Source organism: Mobula hypostoma, chromosome 5, assembly GCF_963921235.1.
Source record: "Mobula hypostoma chromosome 5, sMobHyp1.1, whole genome shotgun sequence".
Lineage (NCBI taxonomy): Eukaryota > Metazoa > Chordata > Chondrichthyes > Myliobatiformes > Myliobatidae > Mobula > Mobula hypostoma.
In genome coordinates, this window is record NC_086101.1 from 194183813 (window position 1) to 194203946 (window position 20134).

The 20134-nt window shown below is 45.9% G+C and overlaps 1 protein-coding gene across 5 annotated transcripts in view; it reads right to left on the minus strand.

The window, feature by feature from the left end:
• dab2 (DAB adaptor protein 2) overlaps positions 1-20134 on the minus strand; it is a 114285-nt gene that overhangs the window by 30775 nt on the left and 63376 nt on the right. For 3 of the 5 annotated variants that reach the window (XM_063049626.1, XM_063049629.1, XM_063049625.1), the window contains exons 2-4: positions 13504-13668; positions 4804-4943; positions 1748-1846 (exon numbers count right to left, since the gene is read on the minus strand). In XM_063049626.1, coding sequence (XP_062905696.1) covers positions 1748-1846; positions 4804-4943; positions 13504-13582 — 318 coding nt within the window. In that variant the 5' untranslated portion in view covers positions 13583-13668. Of the gene's footprint in view, positions 1-1747; positions 1847-4803; positions 4944-13503; positions 13669-13872; positions 13981-15983; positions 16026-20134 lie in introns of those variants that run through there. The other 2 variants (XM_063049628.1, XM_063049627.1) reach the window with 2 other exon arrangements.

A 20134-nucleotide genomic window follows, 5' to 3' on the forward strand; every position in this document is an offset into this window, starting at 1 on the left:
TCATTCTCCTAAACCCCAGAGGGTGCAGCCCAGAGCCACCCTCATACTTCAACACTTTCACTCCCAGCATCATTCTTTCACACCTCCTCAGGACCCTCTCCAACACCAGTACATCCTTTCTTTGATATTTCTAGACAGATCTGTCCAACTCCGGTTCAACTCTTAACTCTGGCCAGCTCTGCCCACTACCGCACCAACAGCTGCTTTTTGGGTCCGGTACTTCATTAGGAATCTGCAGAGATTTTATACGCCAAAAGCTTCTGCAAATTTCTACATACAAGACCTTGATTAGACCCCACTTGGAGTACTGCGTCCAGTTCTACAGGAAGGATGTGGGTACTATAGAGAGAGTGCAGAGGAGATTTACAAGGATGTTGTCTGGATTGGGGAACACGCCTTATGAAGACAGGTTGAGTGAACTCGGCCTTTTCTCCTTGGAGCGACGGAAGATGAGAGGTGACCTGATAGAGGTGTATAAGATGATGAGAGGCATTGATCGTGTGGATAGTCAGAGGCTTTTTCCTGTCATCAACATGTCATGGGAAGGAGCAAGTTCACTCATGTAGCTGGCTGCCAGAGTGGGAGACAACCTTTTCACATTGGTTAGAAATCAAAAAGGTACTGGAAACCATTATTTCAGTTTGCATGCCCTCATGTCCTTGGCCGTTCTGGTCAAACTGCAAGGACCAGGCCTCTCTGATGGGGTAAAACCTATTTACAGATCACCCCCATGGTTGTGAGTGTTGCTTTGTCCCCAACATCTGCAGGTTATTTTGTGTTTACCACCCCCATGGTCACCTTTTTATTTTTATTTAGTCAGGGACAAGCCCGTCTGGCCCAGTGAGCCACGCCACCCAACAACCCACGTTATTTAACAGCGGTCCGTAGCAATGAATGTCTCAGATTCACCACCTGCTGGCTAAAGAAATTCCTCCTCACTGCTGTTCTACTGGGCAGGTTTGGTCGCACAGGGTGCTGGCAATGGTTGAATGCTACGGGGCTTTCTACAACCACAGACTGGACCAGAGTGAACCTGGAGAATTATCAGAATGTGTGTGCACAACTTGTTGAGTCTCAACATATACAAGACAAGAGCGAGGATTGTGGACTTTAGGGAGCTGTAGGTCGGCCACTCTCCATTGCACATCAACGACTCTGAGTGAAGAGCACGAAGTTTCTCGGTGTGCACATAACGGGCGGTCTAACCTGGACCCCCAACACACATCAGCACCTGTGCTTTGAGGAGACTGAGCCTTGCAAGGCTGCCCGTCCCCACTCCAACAACTTTCACACATGATGGAGCATGGTCAAGAGTGTCCTGTCTGGCTGCATCATTGTGTGGAAGCCGCAAGACCCTGCAGGAGGTCTTCACAGGAAAACCTGCCGAGAGGATCACTGGGGTTTCCCCCGTCCCCAACTTGTGACATTTACCAGGAGTGTTGTTGAGGATCCCACTACCTACTGTCAGGGAGGAGGTACAGGAGCATCAGGACTAGGGCTGTCAGACTGGGTAACAGATTGTTCCCTCAGGCTGTGAGACTAGTGAACACCCTGTCACCACCGAGGTCTCGTCACTCGGACAGTGAGCTGTTCACTGTTTACATGCATTTTGAATTAGATTTTGTTACAAATGTGGTAATATTTTGTTCTTCTGCTGTGTGTGTGATGCATGTTTTGTGGGAGCACCGTGGTCTGCTTTGTTTGGTTGCACACACGTACAGTCAGATGACTGTAGAATGATACTCACGCCTGTTTTTTCATCGATCAGCTTTATCCCAGACAGGGAGATGGTTAACCAGATCCTCTGCTTGTGCTGTCCTTGAGCCCGACCAGCTACTGCTATGCCCTGCAGATTACAATTGCGGAGTTAGCCAGGGTCACAGATGTGCTGCTGAAATACCTTAGCTGGCTGCATCATGGCCTGGTACAGCAGCTCGAACGTGCGGGAAGGCAAGCTGCAGAGAATGCTGGACTCTGCCCAACGTATCCCTCCCCACCGTCTCACAGCAATATCCGGGCCACGCCATCTTCTCACAGCTCCCGTTGGACACGAGATACAGAATCCTGAAGCCCCACACCGCCAGGTTCAGGAACAACTGCCTCCTTCTACCCACTCAACTCTTGCACCCACCAGCAAAAACGTGGACAGGCTTTATCCATTGAGAGTGGGGGAGATTCAAACAAGAGGACATGACTTGAGAGTTAAAGGGCAAAAGTTTAGGGGTAACATGAGGGGAAACTTCTTTACTCAGAGAGTGGTGGCTGTGTGGAACGAGCTTCCAGCAGAAGTGGTTGAGGCAGGTTCTATGTTGTCATTTAAAGTTAAATTGGATAGATATATGGACAGGAAAGGAATGGAGGGTTATGGGCTGAGTGCAGGTCGGTGAGACTAGGTGAGAGTAGCGTTCAGCATGGACTAGAAGGGCCGAGATGGCCTGTTTCCGTGCTGTAATTGTTATATGATTATATGGCTAAAAATCCATGAATCACCTTGCACTGTTGCTGCCTGTCTGCACTTTCTGCAACACTTTATTCTGCTCTTTTCGCCCTGCTTATTTAGTTCGTATACAGCATACCAGGTGACAGGGTGGAAATACGTCCCTACCAAACGAGGTGTAATGGAGCTCAGAAAAATAGAGGGTAACCCCAGGTAACTCCAAAAGGACATGTTCGGCACAGCATCGTGGGCCAAAGGGCCTGTATCGTGCTGTAGTGTTTCTATGTAGGGCACTCCGTCCCTCCGCTGACCTGCAGGTCACCCTTGGGCAAGGTGTAGCACCTGCTTAGCACCTCCCCCCCCCCCCCGGATCATGGTCAAAGGAAGCCGTGGGAACCGACGGTGGATGGTCGTATGAGCAGCCAGTGCACGTCACAAGTCCTGGTTATGCGACGCTGACGCCAGGCAGACAATCTCTAAGAATGCATTGATAATGGCTGGGGTCACCTGTCTTGTAAAGACACTGCTCAGGAGGTGGCAATGGCAAACCACTTCCGTAGTAAAATCTGCCAAGGACAAACATGGTCGACAGATGGAAGACCATGATCACCCACATCGTAAATGAACAAATACTGTACATACTTACCTTATTGCAATACATAATAAACTATAAATTACAACAGACTGCTGCTGCAAAACAAGAAATTTCACGACATACGCCAGTGATATTGAACCCGATTCTGAATTATCATTTTCCCCTGTTCTACCTCAATGCACTGTGGAATGATTTGACCCGTACGAACAGGATGCAGGACAAGCTTTTTCACTGTTTCTCAGTACATGAGATAATAATAAACCAATTCCAAGTGGCCTCTTTCTTTGTTGTGTTTCTTGGAAATAGTTATGCTTTTGCTGTGAAAGCTGCTCATCTGTTGCTACCTGCCCATAGTGCTCACGTGTACTCGTGCACATCAAAGTAGCAGAACCACCATATACCACCTTGAAATTCATTTTCCTAGAAGCATTTTTAATATACATTATTTCTGTTTTTTGCATGATTTTTGATCTATTCAATATACCTCTTCTGCAATTGATTTATTTATTATTTTTCCCTCTTCTTCTATATTCTGTATTGCTTTGAACTGCTGCTGCTAAGGTAACAAACTTCACGACACATGCCAGTGATAATAAACCAGATTCTGATTCTGAAATAAATACAATAGAATTTATGAAAATCTATACACAAAGACTGACAAACAACCAATGTGCAAAAGATGACAAACCGAGCTAAGGTACCGGTGACCCTTGTTTCCATCCGGGGGTCAGTGTGGACATGGTGGAGGATTACAAATACCTGGGGATACGAATTGACAATAAACTGGACTGGTCTAAGAACACTGAGGCTGTCTACAAGAAGGGTCAGAGCCGTCTCTATTTCCTGAGGAGACTGAGGTCCTTTAACATCTGCCGGATGATGCTGAGGATGTTCTACGAGTCTGTGGTGGCCAGTGCTATCATGTTTGCTGTTGTGTGCTGGGGCAGCAGGCTGAGGGTAACAGACACCAGTAGAATCAACAAGCTCATTCGTAAGGCCAGTGATGTTGTGGGGATGGAACTGGACTCTCTGACGGTGGTGTCTGAAAAGAGGATGCTGTCTAAGTCGCATGCTATCTTGGTCAATGTCTCCCATCCACTACATAATGTACTGGGTGGGCACAGGAGTATATTCAGCCAGAGACTCATTCCACCGAGATGCAGCACAGAGCGTCATAGGAAGTCATTCCTGCCTGTGGCCATCAAACTTTACAACTCCTCCCTTGGAGGGTCAGACACCCTGAGCCGATAGGCTGGTCCTGGACTTATTTCATAACTTACTGGCATAATTTACATATTACTATTTAACTATTTATGGTTCTATTACTATTTATTATTTATGGTGCAACTGTAACGAAAACCAATTTCCCCCGGGATCAATAAAGTATGACTATGACTATGACTAAAAGATAATACTGAGACCGTGAGCTGTAAAGTGAGCCTGTATGTCGTGGAATCAGTTCGGAGTTGAAGTGAGTGAGGTTAGCCACGATCGATCAGGAGCCTGATGGTTGTAGGGTAATAACCATTGCTAAACCTGATGGTGGATAACACAAGGCTGACAATGACCTTGACTTTAGAAGAAATGCGCCCGATTACATGTTAAAGCAAGTTTCTGCCTCCCTCAGGAGAGTTGTCCCAGCACTGAGACATGGATGGGATTCGTGACGCCTTATTCCCACCCCGCGCCCCCCCGCCCCCCCCCCCGGCCACCACTTAACAGTTGATCACAGTCATCCCTTCACCCCTGGAGTTAAAGGCACTAACGTTACCTTCAATTTCATCATCGAATCCTGACACATTTGGTCCCCTCGGGCATCCGTCACGTCATCAATACCGATGATCTTAGCTTTGTAGCGAATCCCATCACCTTTGAACCTCGCCAAGAGAAACTCCTCGGTCTTCTCTGGACCTGGGAGAAACAGCCAATTGTGAGCCCAACACTTCCACGGGGTGGACACGTCTCCAGTAAGCTCAATGCTCGGCTGCTTCTGCACCCCCCCCCACCCACTGAACCCTTGCCCCAACTAAAGTTTTACCAAAGGGTGGGTGAAGAGATGCTCAGAAACAACTGCATTAAACTCAAGATGTATTGCTTTGAAAGAAATGGAGAACGTTCAGTTCAGGACCTCCAGTCCATGACTTTGTGCTCACCTTATGAGCAATCTAATCCTTCCCACATACAAACTTTATTGACGTGTGACAGAGAGCACAGTGAGATACGGAATGACCGTGTGGTGCTCTAGCTGCAACAAGACAGATCACAAAGCACTCCAGCGGGTGATTAGGACAGTCCAGCACATACTGGGACTCAAGTGCTGGACCTGGAGACAATCTACAACTCTCAATGTCAACAGCACACTTACATTAAGACCCATCCCATCATGGGCACTGCCTGTTCAATCTCCTGCCATCTGGTCAGAGATACAGAAACATCTTCCCCAAGACAGTGAGACTGTAAAGCAGCTTCTTCACGAGGGCTGTTGAGCAGCTGAATAATGCTACACCTGGGCTTTCCGATGGCCTTCGAGTGTTGTGGACTATCAGTCACTTTGCAATTAAATATCTTTCTTTGATTAAGCAGTACCACATACATTATAAATATTTGTTTTGCACAGATGGGAGTAGCACCAAATCTCATGGTGTTTAAAATTTTATTGTAAATTGGTTGTATGGAAACTATTATTACCATTTTTCTTAACAACTAATTTCATTACTTAGCCTAATAGGTTAGATTTATCACAGTACATAATTATCTATTTAAATGTTTATTTTCCTTATATATCATCTCAATGTCTACTTAAGAATGTATAAATAATTGTGGTTTTGTACATATAAAAAAATGGAAAAGGTTATATGTGTGAAAAAAGTACATGATAATTGTGAATTCCTTATCCAAATAAAAATAAAATTAAAAAAAAAGTAATTGCTATTTTATTCTGCATAACTCTCCATTTTCCTGCCTCTAGAAAGAGTGGCAGGTGCATGAACCGTTCTGCCAGGAGTGGTGATAAAGAACTTTCCTCTGACAATCCCTCTACTTTGTCCTCCAATCACCTTAGAATCGTACCCTCTCATATTAAGCTTCTCACCTGGTCTGACTGTCCAACTCTATCAGGGTTCAGGACATTTCTCAGAAATCTCTCCCTCATCTTTCCACATGAGAGCTGACATCTTGTTCTTTGTGGACGGGTTGAGGGAAGGCGGATGAGAGGTGGCTTGATAAAGGTGTATAACGGGACACGATAAAGGGCGCCATGGTAGTTAGTGCGACGCTGTTGTAGCTCGGGGCAATTCAGAGTTCAATTCCAGAGCTTGTACGTTCTCCCTGTGAACCATGTGGAGTGGTTTGGCTGCTCTGCTTTCCTCTCTCGGTCTAAAGATGTATCGGTTAATTGTAAATTGTCCTGTGATTAGGCTGCGGTTAAATTGGTGGGTTTCTGGGTGGTGGGGGTCATTGGGCCAGAAGGGCTTTTCCATGCTGTGTCTCTAAATTTAAAAGAATGAGAGTGGATAGATAGATACGCAAGCATTACGGACACGTAAGAGACTCGTAAGATAGCCCTTCTATCATCCATGTGCATATATGGGAGGAAAGGGTTAGAATGAATTTAGAATAGATTAGCATTCAGTGCAGGGTACACACTGTGGGCCAAAGGGCCTGTACTGTTCTATGCAGAACAGCTGCCCCAGCAAGATGTGATTGGGTTAAGGTAGAGGGAACTGTCTCAATGCATAAGTGTTAATAGACCCGTGCTGATAACTAGAGCTCTCACAGACCCTGATTGTTCATCCGTGGTTCTGGTTTTAAAACTGACAACTCTGGAGCGAGTATAACTTTATCTCGGGCTTAGCCAAGGCAGGGTTTTCGAATGAACTGTAATATCATTCCAGCTTTGTTGTTTGTGATCAGTGAAATTTCTGGGCTTTGCCACAGCAGAACAAGGCTGTGTCTGACCACGGTGAATCCCCCTCCCCCACCAGGTAAAGCAGGAACGGATCTGCTATCTGCTTTCAGTAACTCTACCACTAGGTGGCACCTTGCAGCCTTGCCACGTTGTTCAATTGTCTTTTGGCAAACTGGCCCATCTTTACGCTGGGTCCAAGTCACAAGGGTTTAAACTAAAAAGTAAAATTTAAGCTCCAATTTTTTTTTTGAAATATAACAGTTCAGCACATTACAGGCCCTTTGGCCCAAAATATGTTGATCTTTAACCTACTCTAAGATCAATCTCACCTTTACCTCTGACATAGCCCTCCATTTTTCCATGTCAAGTCATGTCAAGTCTTCAATATCTAATGCAGTCCTGGCAAAGGGTCTCAGCCCAAAACATCGCCTCTTTATTCCCCTCCGTAGACGCTCCCTGATCTGCTGAGTTCCTCCAGCATTTTCAGTGTGTTGCTCTGGATTTCCAGAATCTGCAGAATCTCTTGCATCTGCTTCCAGGAAGGGGACAGTTGTACGAGGAGAGATCACGTCAGCTAGGCAAGTATTCTGTCACGGGGAAGGATGAGGGAGAGATTTCTGAGAAATCTCCTGAACCCTGATAGGCTGGAGGTGGGGACATCATCTCCCGGAGAGGAGAAGGGGTCTAAAATGAGAGATCACATTTTGTGTGTGTTACTCTGGATTTTCAGCATCACCTGGATCTTGTGTTTGTGATCTGTTGTACTGTAGTTAAACTGCTTGCGATGAGTTCTGTTGGGCCAGCTATTGTGGTGCTGCTCTCCCGAGCTGGTGTTGCAATGTGTATATTGCAGGTAGGTCCTGGCCGTTATTGGACATTGGAGGTTTTGAGTTCCTGTGTCAGCGGTAAATTAGTGACTTTTGGACCAAGTTCCATTTGTAAACTTCCAGTAATACTTGGGTTTACCGTAACCATCTAGTTCACATCTGCCCACAACCCCTCCATAGATGAACACTTCCAAGATATACAAGGCACTGAATCTGGGATCTTGCTCAGCATGGCAGATAATTATAACACTCTGGTTAGACCACACTTGGGATATGTGTTCAGCTCTGATTTCATTATAGGAAGGATGTTGAAACTTCGGAGAGGGTGTCGATGCTCAAACACGAGAAAATCTGATGCTGGAAATCCAAAGCAATGTACACAAGATGCCAGAGGAACTCAGCAGACCAGGAAAAGAGTAAACAGGCCGAGACCTACTCATCAGGGCTGCTGCCTGGATGGGAAAGCACGTTTGAGGATAGGCTGAGCGAGCTCGGGCTTTTCTCTTGGGAGCGAAGGAGAATGAGGATGACATGACCGAGGTGTACAAGATGACAAGAGGCACAGATAAAGTGGACAGTCAGACCTGGCGAAAAGCTTAATAAGAGAGGGTACAATTCTGAGGTGATTGGAGGACAAAGTAGAGAGAGGGATTGTCAGAGGAAAGCTCTTTATTGCCACTCCTGGCAGAACAAGATGTAGCAAGATGTGATTGGGTTAAGGTAGAGGGAACTGTCTCAATGCATAAGTGTTAATAGACTAGTGCTGACAACTAGGAACTCTCCCAGACCTTATGTGGCAGACCTGATTTTCACCCTTGGTTCTGGTTTAAAATTGATGACTCTGGGGTGAGTATAAATGGGTTAACTTTATCTGGGGCTCAGCCAAGGAAGAGTTTTTGAGGATGTGACTAAACACATTGAAGGCAGAGCAGTAGATACAGTGTATATGGATTTCAGCAAGGCATTTGATAAGGTACCCCATGCAAGGCTTATTGAGAAAGTAAGGAGGCGTGGGATCCAAGGAGACCTTGCTTTGAGGATCCAGAATTGGCTTGCCCACAGAAGGCAAAGAGTGGTTGTAGATGGGTCATATTCTGCATGGAGGCCAGTGACTAGTGGTGTGCCTCAGGGATCTGTTCTGGGACCCCTACTCTTTGTGATTTTTTATAAATGACCTGGATGAGGAAGTGGGGGGATGGGTTAGTAAATTTGCTGATGACACAAAGGTTGGGGGTGTTATGGATAGTGTGGAGGGCTGTCAGACGTTACAACGGGACACTGATAGGATGTAAAACTGGGCTGAGAAGTGGCAGATGGAGTTCAACCCAGATAAGTGTGAACTGGTTCATTTTGGTAGGTCAAATATGATGGCAGAATATAGTATTAATGGTAAGGCTCTTGGCAGTGTGGAGGATCAGAGGGATCTTGGGGTCTGAGTCCATAGGACACTCAAAGCCGCTGCGCAGGTTGACTCTGTGGTTAAGAGGGCATACAGTGCATTGGCCTTCATCAACCATGGGATTGAATTTAAGAACTGAGAGGTAATGTTGCAGCTATATAGGACCCAGGTCAGACCCCACTTGGAGTACTGTGTTCAATTCCAGTCTCCTCTCTACAGGAAGGACGTGGAAACCATAGAAAGGGTGCAGAGGAGATTTACAAGGTGGTTGCCTGGACTGGGGAGCATGCCTTATGAGAAGGAACGAAGGAGGATGAGGTGACCTGATAGAGGTGTATAAGATGATGAGAGCCATTGATCATGTGGATATCTAGAGGCTTTTTCCCAGGGCTGAAATGGCTAACACAAGAGGGCACAGTTTTAAGGTGCTTAGAATTAGGTACAAATGAGATGTCAGGATTAAGTGTTATTATTTTTTTTAATACGCAGAGGGTGGAGAGTGCGTGGAATGGGCTGCCGGCGGCGGTGATGGAGGCGGATACGATAGGGTCTTTTAAGAGACTCCTGGATAGGCACGTGGAGCTTAGAAAAGTAGAGAGCCTTGGGTAACCCTAGGTAATTTCCAAAGCACATGTTCGGCACAGAATTGTGGGCCGAAGGGCCTGTAGCTTTTGTGTGCTTCTCTGTTGTATGTTTCTAAAGATCTCCTTTCCAGGCACCAGAACTGAAGATAATTTTGTGCAATCTTGGGCAGAGCTCACTTGGAGTTTCGAGTCGTGGACACAGTCCATCACGAAATCAAGCCACCTCTATACTGAGCCCATGTGCACTTCCTGCTGTCTTTGGACCCCCCGACCCCTCCCGTCCTGTCATTCTCCATTCCAGCTGGCAGAAGATACAAGCGCCTGAAGCACTTGGCACCGGGCTCAAGGACTCTGCTGTTATCAGACTTGTGAACAGAGCTCATTCGCTAAGAGATGAGCTGCTCTTTCTCCCAATCAACCTCGGTGCACTTTGCCCACCTGTTGCACTGCAATTCCCATAACAATGTTATACCTGACCTCTTTTAAACCACCTCGATCAATGGGGTGATCTGTGTAGATGGCCCACAAAACAAAAAAACTTTGTAGCTATCTCAGAACATGTAATAATAATAAACCAATACTCATTTCTGATTGTTATAACCCCACCTGATCCTGTAGGCAATGCCGTCTGGACTGTTCCAACAGAGACTGACAGTCACAAAATTCTGAGGAGCTCAGCAAGTTGGGCAGCAGAGCAGATCAAACATCAAGCCAACACCCTTCACTGGGACGGCAAAATCTTGAGTTAGTAATTGACAGCGCCACCATTGATTCAGAAATCCCTCAAGAGGCAGTCTGTCCTTGACCTATCCAGCCTTGGACTCTAGACCCACTGATGTGGCGGACTCAAGCTCAGGGGCATTTGGAGACGATCAGCAACAGGCCATCTTTAGTTCGATGGGAGTCCCACAACTGAGAGTGCACAGGTCAGAAGAGTTAGACCACTACAGCACAGAAACAGGCCTTTCAGCCCATCTAGTCCATGCCAAACTGTTATGCTACCAGCCCCATCGACTTGCATCTGGACCATAGCCCTCCAGACCACTTCCATCCATGTACCTACAAAATTTCTCCTGAGTGTTTCAATCAAACCTGCTTCCATCACTTCTACTGGCAGCTCATTCCACACTCATAAGAACATAAGAAACAGGAGCAGGAGTAAGTCATCTGGCCCATTGTGTCTGCTTTGCCATTCAATAAGATCATGGCTGATCTGGACATGGACTGAGCTCCATCTACCTGCCTTTTCCCCATAACCCTTAATTCCCCTACTTTGCAAAAATCCATCCAACCTCTTGCCACTGAGTGGGGAAGATCTCCCTCATGTTCCCCTTCACTCTTAACCCATGACCTCTAGCTCTAGCCTCAGCCAATCCCATTGCAAAAGACTTCTTGCATTTTACCCTCATAATTTTGTATACCTCTATCAAATCTCCCCTCGTTGTCCTGTGCTCCAGGGAATAAAGATCTATCCTATTTAACCTTTCCCTGTAACCCAGGTCCTCAAGTCTCAGCAACACCCTTGTCCTAAATCCAGAACTTGCCGGAGGAAATCTGCACGTGGTCCCCGAGAGCTGTGGCAGGGGATGACAGGAGGAGATAAAAGGGAACAGGATACTCTGTCAAATAATAATTGACCCTTGGGATTTACAAGGGCCTCGCAAATTCAACGCAGACTCTCGTTGTGTTCTGAAGTTTCCCTGGACGTGGTGTCACAGGTAGACAGTTTTGACATGCTGATCTTCACCAGGGCATTGAGTATAGAGGTTGGGATGTTGCAGTTGTACAAGATATTGGTGAGGCCACATTTGGAATACTGTAGCCCATTCTGGTCAGTTCGTTCCAGGAAAGATACCAATCGTGATGAAGGGTCTTGGCCAGAAACATTAACTGTTTATTTATTTCCATTGATGCTGCCTGACATGCTGAGTTCCTCCAGCATTTTGTGTGTGTTCCTCAAGGTACTATTGAGCTCCCAAGAGTGCAGAAAGATTTGAGGATGCTGTTGAGGACCACAGGAGAGGTCGGCTGGGCTAGAACTTTATTCCTTGGATTGCAGAAGACTGACGGTGACCTTGTAGAGTGTAAAAAAACATGAGGGGCACAGATGGGGTGAATGAACTCGGTATTCCACCACCCACCACCCCACCCCAGTGATGGGGAATTGAGAACTGGAGCGTATGGGTTTAAAAATGAGGCTTTCCAATTAAATCCCTCCCCCTCCCACCCGGACAAATATCTTCACCCAGAGGGCGGTCAGCACTCAATGAGGTTACAGGAAGTGGTAGGCACAGGTATAATTGCATTGGTTAAAAGATGTACATGTATACAAATATAAATACATGTAGGTATAGACGAATAGAGGTACTATATATGAATAGGAAGGGTTTAGAACAGGGTTCACAGAACCCCCCCCTCAGTTATTGGTAAGGGGCCATGGCATAAAAAAGGTCGGGAACCCTTAGCTCAGAGGGAAAATACAGACACAATGGGCTGAGTAAGGTGGGCATCTTCGAAGTAACTTTATCAAAGTACATGTAGATCACCACAAAAATCCGGAGACTCACCTTGCAGGCATTCACAGTAAATGCCAACACACACAAGAGAATCAATGAAATGACAACAAACTGTGCCAATTCAAAAAGCAACAAAATAATAATACATAAACATCAACAACACAAGATGAAGAGACCTGAAAGTGAGTCCAAAGGTTGTGGGAACAGTTGTAATTTGAAGTCAGTGTGGACAAGTCAACCCGATTGTCCTTTTCCACGCTGCGTAGGTGACTGATTAACACCAGGAAAGTCTATGGATAGTCCAAACTGCCAACACATCACTGACACCAGCTTACCCACTATCAAAGACAAATATACAGAAAGGTGCTGGAAAAGGGCCAGTAACATGAAGGATTCCACCCTTCCTGCTCATGGACTATTTGTCCCACTCCCATCAGGGAGGAGGCTACGTAGCATCCACACCAGGACCACCAGGCTCGGAAACATCTACTTTCCCCATGCTGTAAAGCTGATCAACACCTCCACCACTATTTTATTATTTCCCGACAGTCACCTTATGTTCAGACTAGTGTCACTTTCCGAACATGCATTATGTCACCCCAACACTCACAGGTGAAATGTCACCTCACCTTGAAGGACGGTTTGGGGACCTGAATGGTAGTGATGGAGGAGGTGTAGGGGCAGGTGGAGCACTTCTTCTGCTTGCAAAGGTAAGTGCCAGGAGGGAGATCAGTGGGGAGGGACGACTGGACAAGGGAGTCATGGGAGGATGGGATGAGGGAAGACATGCATGAAATGGAAGAGATGTGGTTAAGGGCAGTGTAAATGGTGGAGGAAGGGAAGCTTCTTTCTTTGAAGAAGGACATTTCCTTTGCCCAGGAATAAAAAGCCTCATCCTGAGAGCAGATGTGGGGCCTTCTCAAACTCCTCATCTTTTTTGCTCCAGTCCTGATGAAGGGTTTCGGCCTGAAATGTCGACTACACTCTTTTCCATAGAAGCTGCCTGGCCAGCTGGGTTCCTGCAGCATGTGTGTGCTGCTCAGATTTCCAGCATCTGCAGATTGTCTCTTGTTTGTAATGTATATAAACCAACTCATTTCTATCTGTGTGTGTATTTTTATCACTGTGTACTTTATCTGTTTTTTTTTGCGCTGCATCAGATCTGGAATAAAAATTATTTTGTTCTCCTTTACCCTTGCACATAGGAAATGACATTAAACAATCCTGAATTATCTTACCTCGTTTTTTCTCCTTTTTAGACACTTTTGTAGGTGATGTCTCCGGCTGACTGGGACTGATCTCAACAGCGTCAGACATGGCTGCTATCTGGATTCAAACCCCAAGGAGCGCAGGAAGAGACCGGATCTGTGCCTCGGAGAGAACCTTAGGACATGCTCCCCAATCTGTGCAAGGAAGGAAGAGGAAAAGAGCTCAGTATGTTCAAGGGCTGGCAGGGAGTTGGGCCAAGTTACGTGGTGTCAAAAGACATCCATAACACCTGGGCACAAACACTGCAGGTCCAGCTACAGTGCCATTGGACAGCTGGGTGTATTTTATTTCATTTTACGTAGAGATAAAACGTGGAACTGACCAGTCCAGCCACTCACCCATTTCACCCGAGCCTGACCACAGGGCAATTTACAATGACCAGTTAAATCACTAACTGCTATGTCTGTGGACTGTGGGAGGAAACCCACACACACATGGGAAGAACATACCAACTTTCTTAGAGAACGCCGGAATTGAACTCCAGCACCCTGAGCTGTAACAGCGTCACGCTAACCGTGGCACCCAACCCTTCACCATTGGGTCTGAGCGATGCTCGACTCAAAGTACATTCAACGTCAGCATCTTGTTTATCTCTGACATTCATTGTGAAATTCATAATTTTGTAGCAGTGGCACAGAGCAATATATAATATTCTTATCGTAACTTGTAATAACTTTTAACACTTACAAACTCTGGGGGGAAGAGATGGTCTGTTTCCTTGCAGTCTAAGCTGTTAACAATGTTTCCTATCACTGGTGTCAAACTTCTGAACTGATTACCTTTCTCACATCCCCTTCCCGGTGGAGATGCCACATTTTCCAACCTATAACTCTACCCCTTGCCTCTTTAGCATCTAGTTTTGAATCATTGTCTTGTTTGCCCTCTTCATTACTGTGTACACAGTTTGCCCTGAGGTTCAAATGGCAGGGGGTGGGGAGGGGGGCAGGTGGGGTGGAATCGTTACAGGTTGATTGTAGGAAAGTATGTCAGAATCACTGATATGTGTCATGAAATTTGTTGCTTTGTGGTAGCTGTACAGTTTAATGCACAATTAAAAAATATAAATTACAATAAATACGTTTTAAATATTAAATTAAATAGTGCAGAAAGAAAAGAGTGAGGTCATGTTCATGGGTTGATTGTTCATTCAGGTGGAGGGGAAGAAGCTGTTCTTGAAATGTTGAGTGTGTTAACATTTCAGATGTTAGAGGTCAGTTTTTTTTTATATACAAACTGAGTGGGCGGTATGGTGGTGCAGTGGTTAATGTAACGCTTTATAGCGCCAGGAATCAAGGTTCAAATCCCACTGCTGTCTGTGAGGAGTTTGTCTGTTCTCCCTGTGATCACACGGGTTTCCTCTGGGTTCAATTCCCATCGTTGTCTGAGGAGTTTGTATGTTCTCCCTGTGATTGCACGGGTTTCCTCTGGGTGCTCCGGTCTCCCTTCACGTACCAAACATGGAAGAGAGTTAAGTACCTTGTGGGAACGCTGTGTTGGTGCTGGAAGAGTGGTAACACTTGCAGGCTGCCCCCAGCAAATCTCGGACTGTTAAGGTTGTTGACACAGATAACACATTCTACTGTACATGTGACAAACAAAGCTAATCTCATTTCTAATATTACTGCTACTGCAGATTTCATGTCACATAACGCAGACCGGATTCTGAAACTGCTTCACGGCACAGTCCTGTCACAGTCCTGTCACTACTGCAAGATGCTGCTCTTACCCAGTTTTAAACAGTTCATATGGAAGAATTAACACCCGGGGCCAAAGTGGTGCCAGTGCTCAACCTTCAGGATACAAGCGCTTCAGGAATCTAACACAGGGGACAGCACAGAAACAGGCCTTTCAGCCCATCTAGTCCATGCTGAACTGTTACTCTACCAGTCCCATCGACCTGCACTCTGACCATAGCCCTCCTTACCCCTACCATCCATGTACCACTCCAAATTTCTCTGCAACACTGAAATCAAAATCACATCCATCGCTTCCGCTGGCAGCTCATTACACACTCTCTCCACCCTCTGAGTGAGGACTCCCCCTCAGGTTCCCCTGAAACATTTCACCTTTCACCCTTAACCCATGACCTCTAGTTCTAGTCTCACCCAACCTCAGTAGAAACCGCCTGCATTTACCCCATCCATACCCCTCATAATTTTGTATACCTCTGTCAGATCTCCCCTCATTCTCCTACACTCCAGGGAATAAAGTCCGAACCTGTTTAACCCTTCCCTGTCACTCAGGACCTCAAGTCCCAGCAACATCATGGTAAAGCTACTGGAGTCCTGCTCCAGTTCACTCTGTGGAGTCAAAGGGGTGCAGATTGTAATGCAGGACTGATTCTGGTACTGAGGATACTTGCAGAGTGACAGCACGCAGGTTTGGCCCACAGCGATCCTGAATATTGAGAACAGCGAGGCAACGAGACTCAGAAATTGATAGACCTTACCAGCTGGGATCCGGCTGCTGACTACTACTGCCACGAAAAAGACAGACGACTAAGGGGCAGAGAGAGCCGGGGCTGTGTCCAAAGGTTAACCCACCGAAGAGTTAAGAGATCAGCTGGTAAACTGAAGAAACATTAACCCAGGACATCTATTAGTGAAGAGATCAGCGGGGCAGTCAGATTACTGACTGTGTCAGAGTGCACGCCCAGCCCATATGGCCCCAGACAGACCAGGGCACTGGACCCAATAGACTAACAAACCGGGAATCAGTGCGGTCTCCAAGATAACTTCCAAATCCACCTGCACTAAAGAATTCCTGGGGTCCATCTGCATTAAAAGCAAGTGTTTGATGGCTCGAGGACTGCACTCACTGGAGTTTAGAATAATGACAGGGGGTGGGGGAAATCCCAGAGAAACCTGCCAAATACTGAAAGGCTGAGATAGAGTCTGTTTATAAGACATAGGAGCAGAATTAGGCCATTTGGCCCATCGAGTCGACTCCACCATTCAATCATGGCTGATCACATTTTCCCCTCCTCAGCCTTCTCCCCGTTACCTTTGATGCCATGTCCAATCAAGAACCTATCAATCTCTGCCTTAAGTACACCCAACGACCTGGCCTCCACAGATGCCTATGGTAACAAATTCCACAATTTCACCACCCTCTGGCTAAAGAAATTTCTCTGCATCTGTTTCCGACGGATGCCCCTCTACCCTGAGTCTGTGCCCTCTTGTCCTGGACTCTCCCACCATGGGAAACATCCTTTCCACATCTACTCTGTCTAGTCCTTTCAACATTTGAAAGGTTTCAATAAGATCCCCCCTCATTCTTCTAAATTCCAGCGAGTACAGACCCACAGCCATCAAACGTTCCTTGTATGATAACCCTTTCATTCCTGGAATCATCTTTGCTAACCTCCTCTGAACCCTCTGCACTGTCAGCACATCTTTTCTAAGATGAGGGACCCAAAACTGTTCACAATATTCAAGGTGAGGCCTCGTTCAGTGCCTTACAAAGCCTCAGCATCACATCCCTGCTCTTATATTTCAGACCTCTTGAAATGAATGCTAACATTGCATTTGCCTTCCTCACCACCAATTCAACCTGCAAGTTAACTTTCAGAATGTTCTGCGCAAGGACCCCCAAGTTCCTTTGCCTCTCAGATTTTTGGATTTTCTCCCCATTTAGAAAATAGTCTGCACGTTTATTTCTACTACCAAAGTGCAAAACCATGCATTTTCCAACATTGTATTTCATTTGCCACTCTCTTGCCCATCCTCCTAATCTGTCTCAGTCCTTCTGTATCCTACCTCTTTCCTCAACACTACTTGGCCCTCCAGTAGTCTTTGTATCATCTGCAAACTTGGCAACAAAACCATCTATTCCATCATCTAACTCATTGATATACAGCATAAAAAGAGGCGGTTCCCAACACTGACCCCCGTGGAACACCACTAGTCACTGGAAGCCAACCAGAAAAGGATCCTTTTATTCCCACTCGCTGCCTCCTACCAATCAGCCAATGCTCTCAATACTCCAAGTGAGGCCTCACCAGCGCCTTATAAAGTCTCAACATTACATCCTTGCTTTTATATTCTAGTCCTCTTGGTTTGAATGCTAACATTACATTTGCCTCCTCACTTTGTCCATTCTCCTAATCTGTGCAAGTCCTTCTGTAGCGTCCCTACTTCCTCAAAACTACCTGCCCCTCTACCCATCTTCATATTGTCTGCAGACTTTTTAACAAAGCCATCAATTCTATCATCCAAATCATTGACGTATAACATAAAAACAATTGGTCCCAACGCAGGCCCCTGTGGAACACCATTAGCCAACCCAAACTAGACTAGAAGGGCCGAATGGCCTGTTTTCTGTGCTGTAGTGTTCTATGGTTCTATGTCCTCACTCATGTCTCTGTAATTCCTTTTACTCCTGTGTAATAATGATACATCTTACTTTAGCTGCTTCTTCTCAAATTTCAGGGTGAATTTGATTATATTATAACGATCATTTTTACCTAAGGTTTCTTTTACATACTCATAGTCATACTTTATTGATCCCGGGGGAAATTGGTTTTTGTTACAGTTGCACCACAAATAATTAAATAGTAATAGAACCATAAATAGTTAAATAGTGATATGTAAATTATGAAATAAGTCCAGGACCAGCCTATTGGCTCAGGGTGTCTGACCCTCCAAGGGAGGAGTTGTAAAGTTTGATGGCCACAGGCAGGAATAACTTCCTATGACGCTCTGTGCTGCATCTCGGTGGAATGAGTCTCTGGCTGAATGTACTCCTGTGCCCACCCAGTACATTATGTAGTGGATGGGAGACATTGTCCAAGATGGCATGCAACTTAGACAGCATCCTCTTTTCAGACACCACCGTCAGAGAGTCCAGTTCCATCCCCACAACATCACTGGCCTTACGAATGAGCTTGTTGATTCTACTGGTGTCTGTTACCCTCAGCCTGCTGCCCCAGCACACAACAGCAAACATGATAGCACTGGCCACCACAGACTCGTAGAACATCCTCAGCATCATCCGGCAGATGTTAAAGGACCTCAGTCTCCTCAGGAAATAGAGACGGCTCTGACCCTTCTTGTAGACAGCCTCAGTGTTCTTTGACCAGTCCAGTTTATTGTCAATTCGTATCTCCAGGTATTTGTAATCCTCCACCATGTCCACACTGACCCCCTGGATGGAAACAGGGGTCACCAGTACCTTAAGCTCTCTAAACAATTCTGGTTCATTGCACGATACCCAATCCAGAATAGCTGATGCTTTAGTGGGCTCAAACGTGAGCTGCTCTAAAAAGCCATCTCAAAGGCATTCTAAAGATCCTCCCTCCTGGGATCTTGATTTTCCCAATCTACTTGCATATTGAAATCCCCCATAACTAATGTAACATGGCCCTTTTGGCACAAATCTTGTATCTCCCATTGTAATTTGTAAAACACATCCTTACTACTGTTTGGGGTCCGTATACAACCTCCATCAGGGAGCTTTTACCCTTGTAGTTCCTTAGCTCTACCCACAATGATTCAATTATAATGCCTTGGTTCACACGGTTCATATTTTTCTCTAGTATGCTTTTCTGTTCTGTGTAGGCTGTTCGTTTGGGTTACTGCTGAAGATGAAGATGAGATAGGAGAATTGTGTACCATCCAGTTAGGATGGTTGGATTTAGGGGAGGTTTCTCTAGTGAGGTTGGGCTTGGGGCCTTTGTGAAGGGAAAAGAGAGAAGACACTGGAGAGAAGAGGCCGGAGGAGTCGACCCGGAGCGGGGCCATGATCCGATGAAGCCCGGGGAGATCGAAGGAGGATCAGCGAAGGGGAAGCTTTGAGCTCCAACTTGTGCACGTTAGGCTGTTCCATTAAAGTGGGCCCTTTTCTTTACTAACCCTTTTATTGTATACGGTGTACAATCTTATTTCGTGGTACCGATTTGTGACGGGCTAACGAATCACGCAGCATCCACGCAAACGGAGGACTCAGGGAGCTTGCACTTCAATCTCCCGCATCTGGTGGGGCCGGAGATTGGCTCTGACGGCCACGCAAGTCTAGAGAAGACAGAGTGCTTCACAATTAAGAGTGAAAGGTGAAATGTTTTAGGAAGAATGAGAGAACATAGAAATCATACTATATTACAGGCCCTTCGGCCCACTATGTTGTGCTGACCATGTAACTACTCGAGAAACTGCCTACTGCATAGCTGTCTATTTTTCTAAGCTCCAGGTACCTTCTTATGGAGAGGAGAAACAATTCATGTTTTGTGCCCAGATGAAGAGCCTCAGCCCGAAGCACTGACTGGACTCTTGTATTCTTATATAGAATGTTTCTTTATCAACATGTGAATAGATCACATTTATGACAAGCTCTGATAAAATATCTAATGAAACAGAAATTACTCTCACATCACAGAAACATCGAAACATAGAAAATAGGTGCAGGAGTAGGCCATTCGGCCTTTCGAGCCTGCACTGCCATTCAGTACGGTCATGGCTGATCATCCAATTCAGAACCCTGTACCAGCCTTCCCTCCATACCCCCTGATCCCTTTAGCCACAAGGGCCATATCTAACTCCCTCTTAAATATAGCCAATGAACAGACCTCAACTGTTTCCTGTGGCAGAGAATTCCACAGATTCA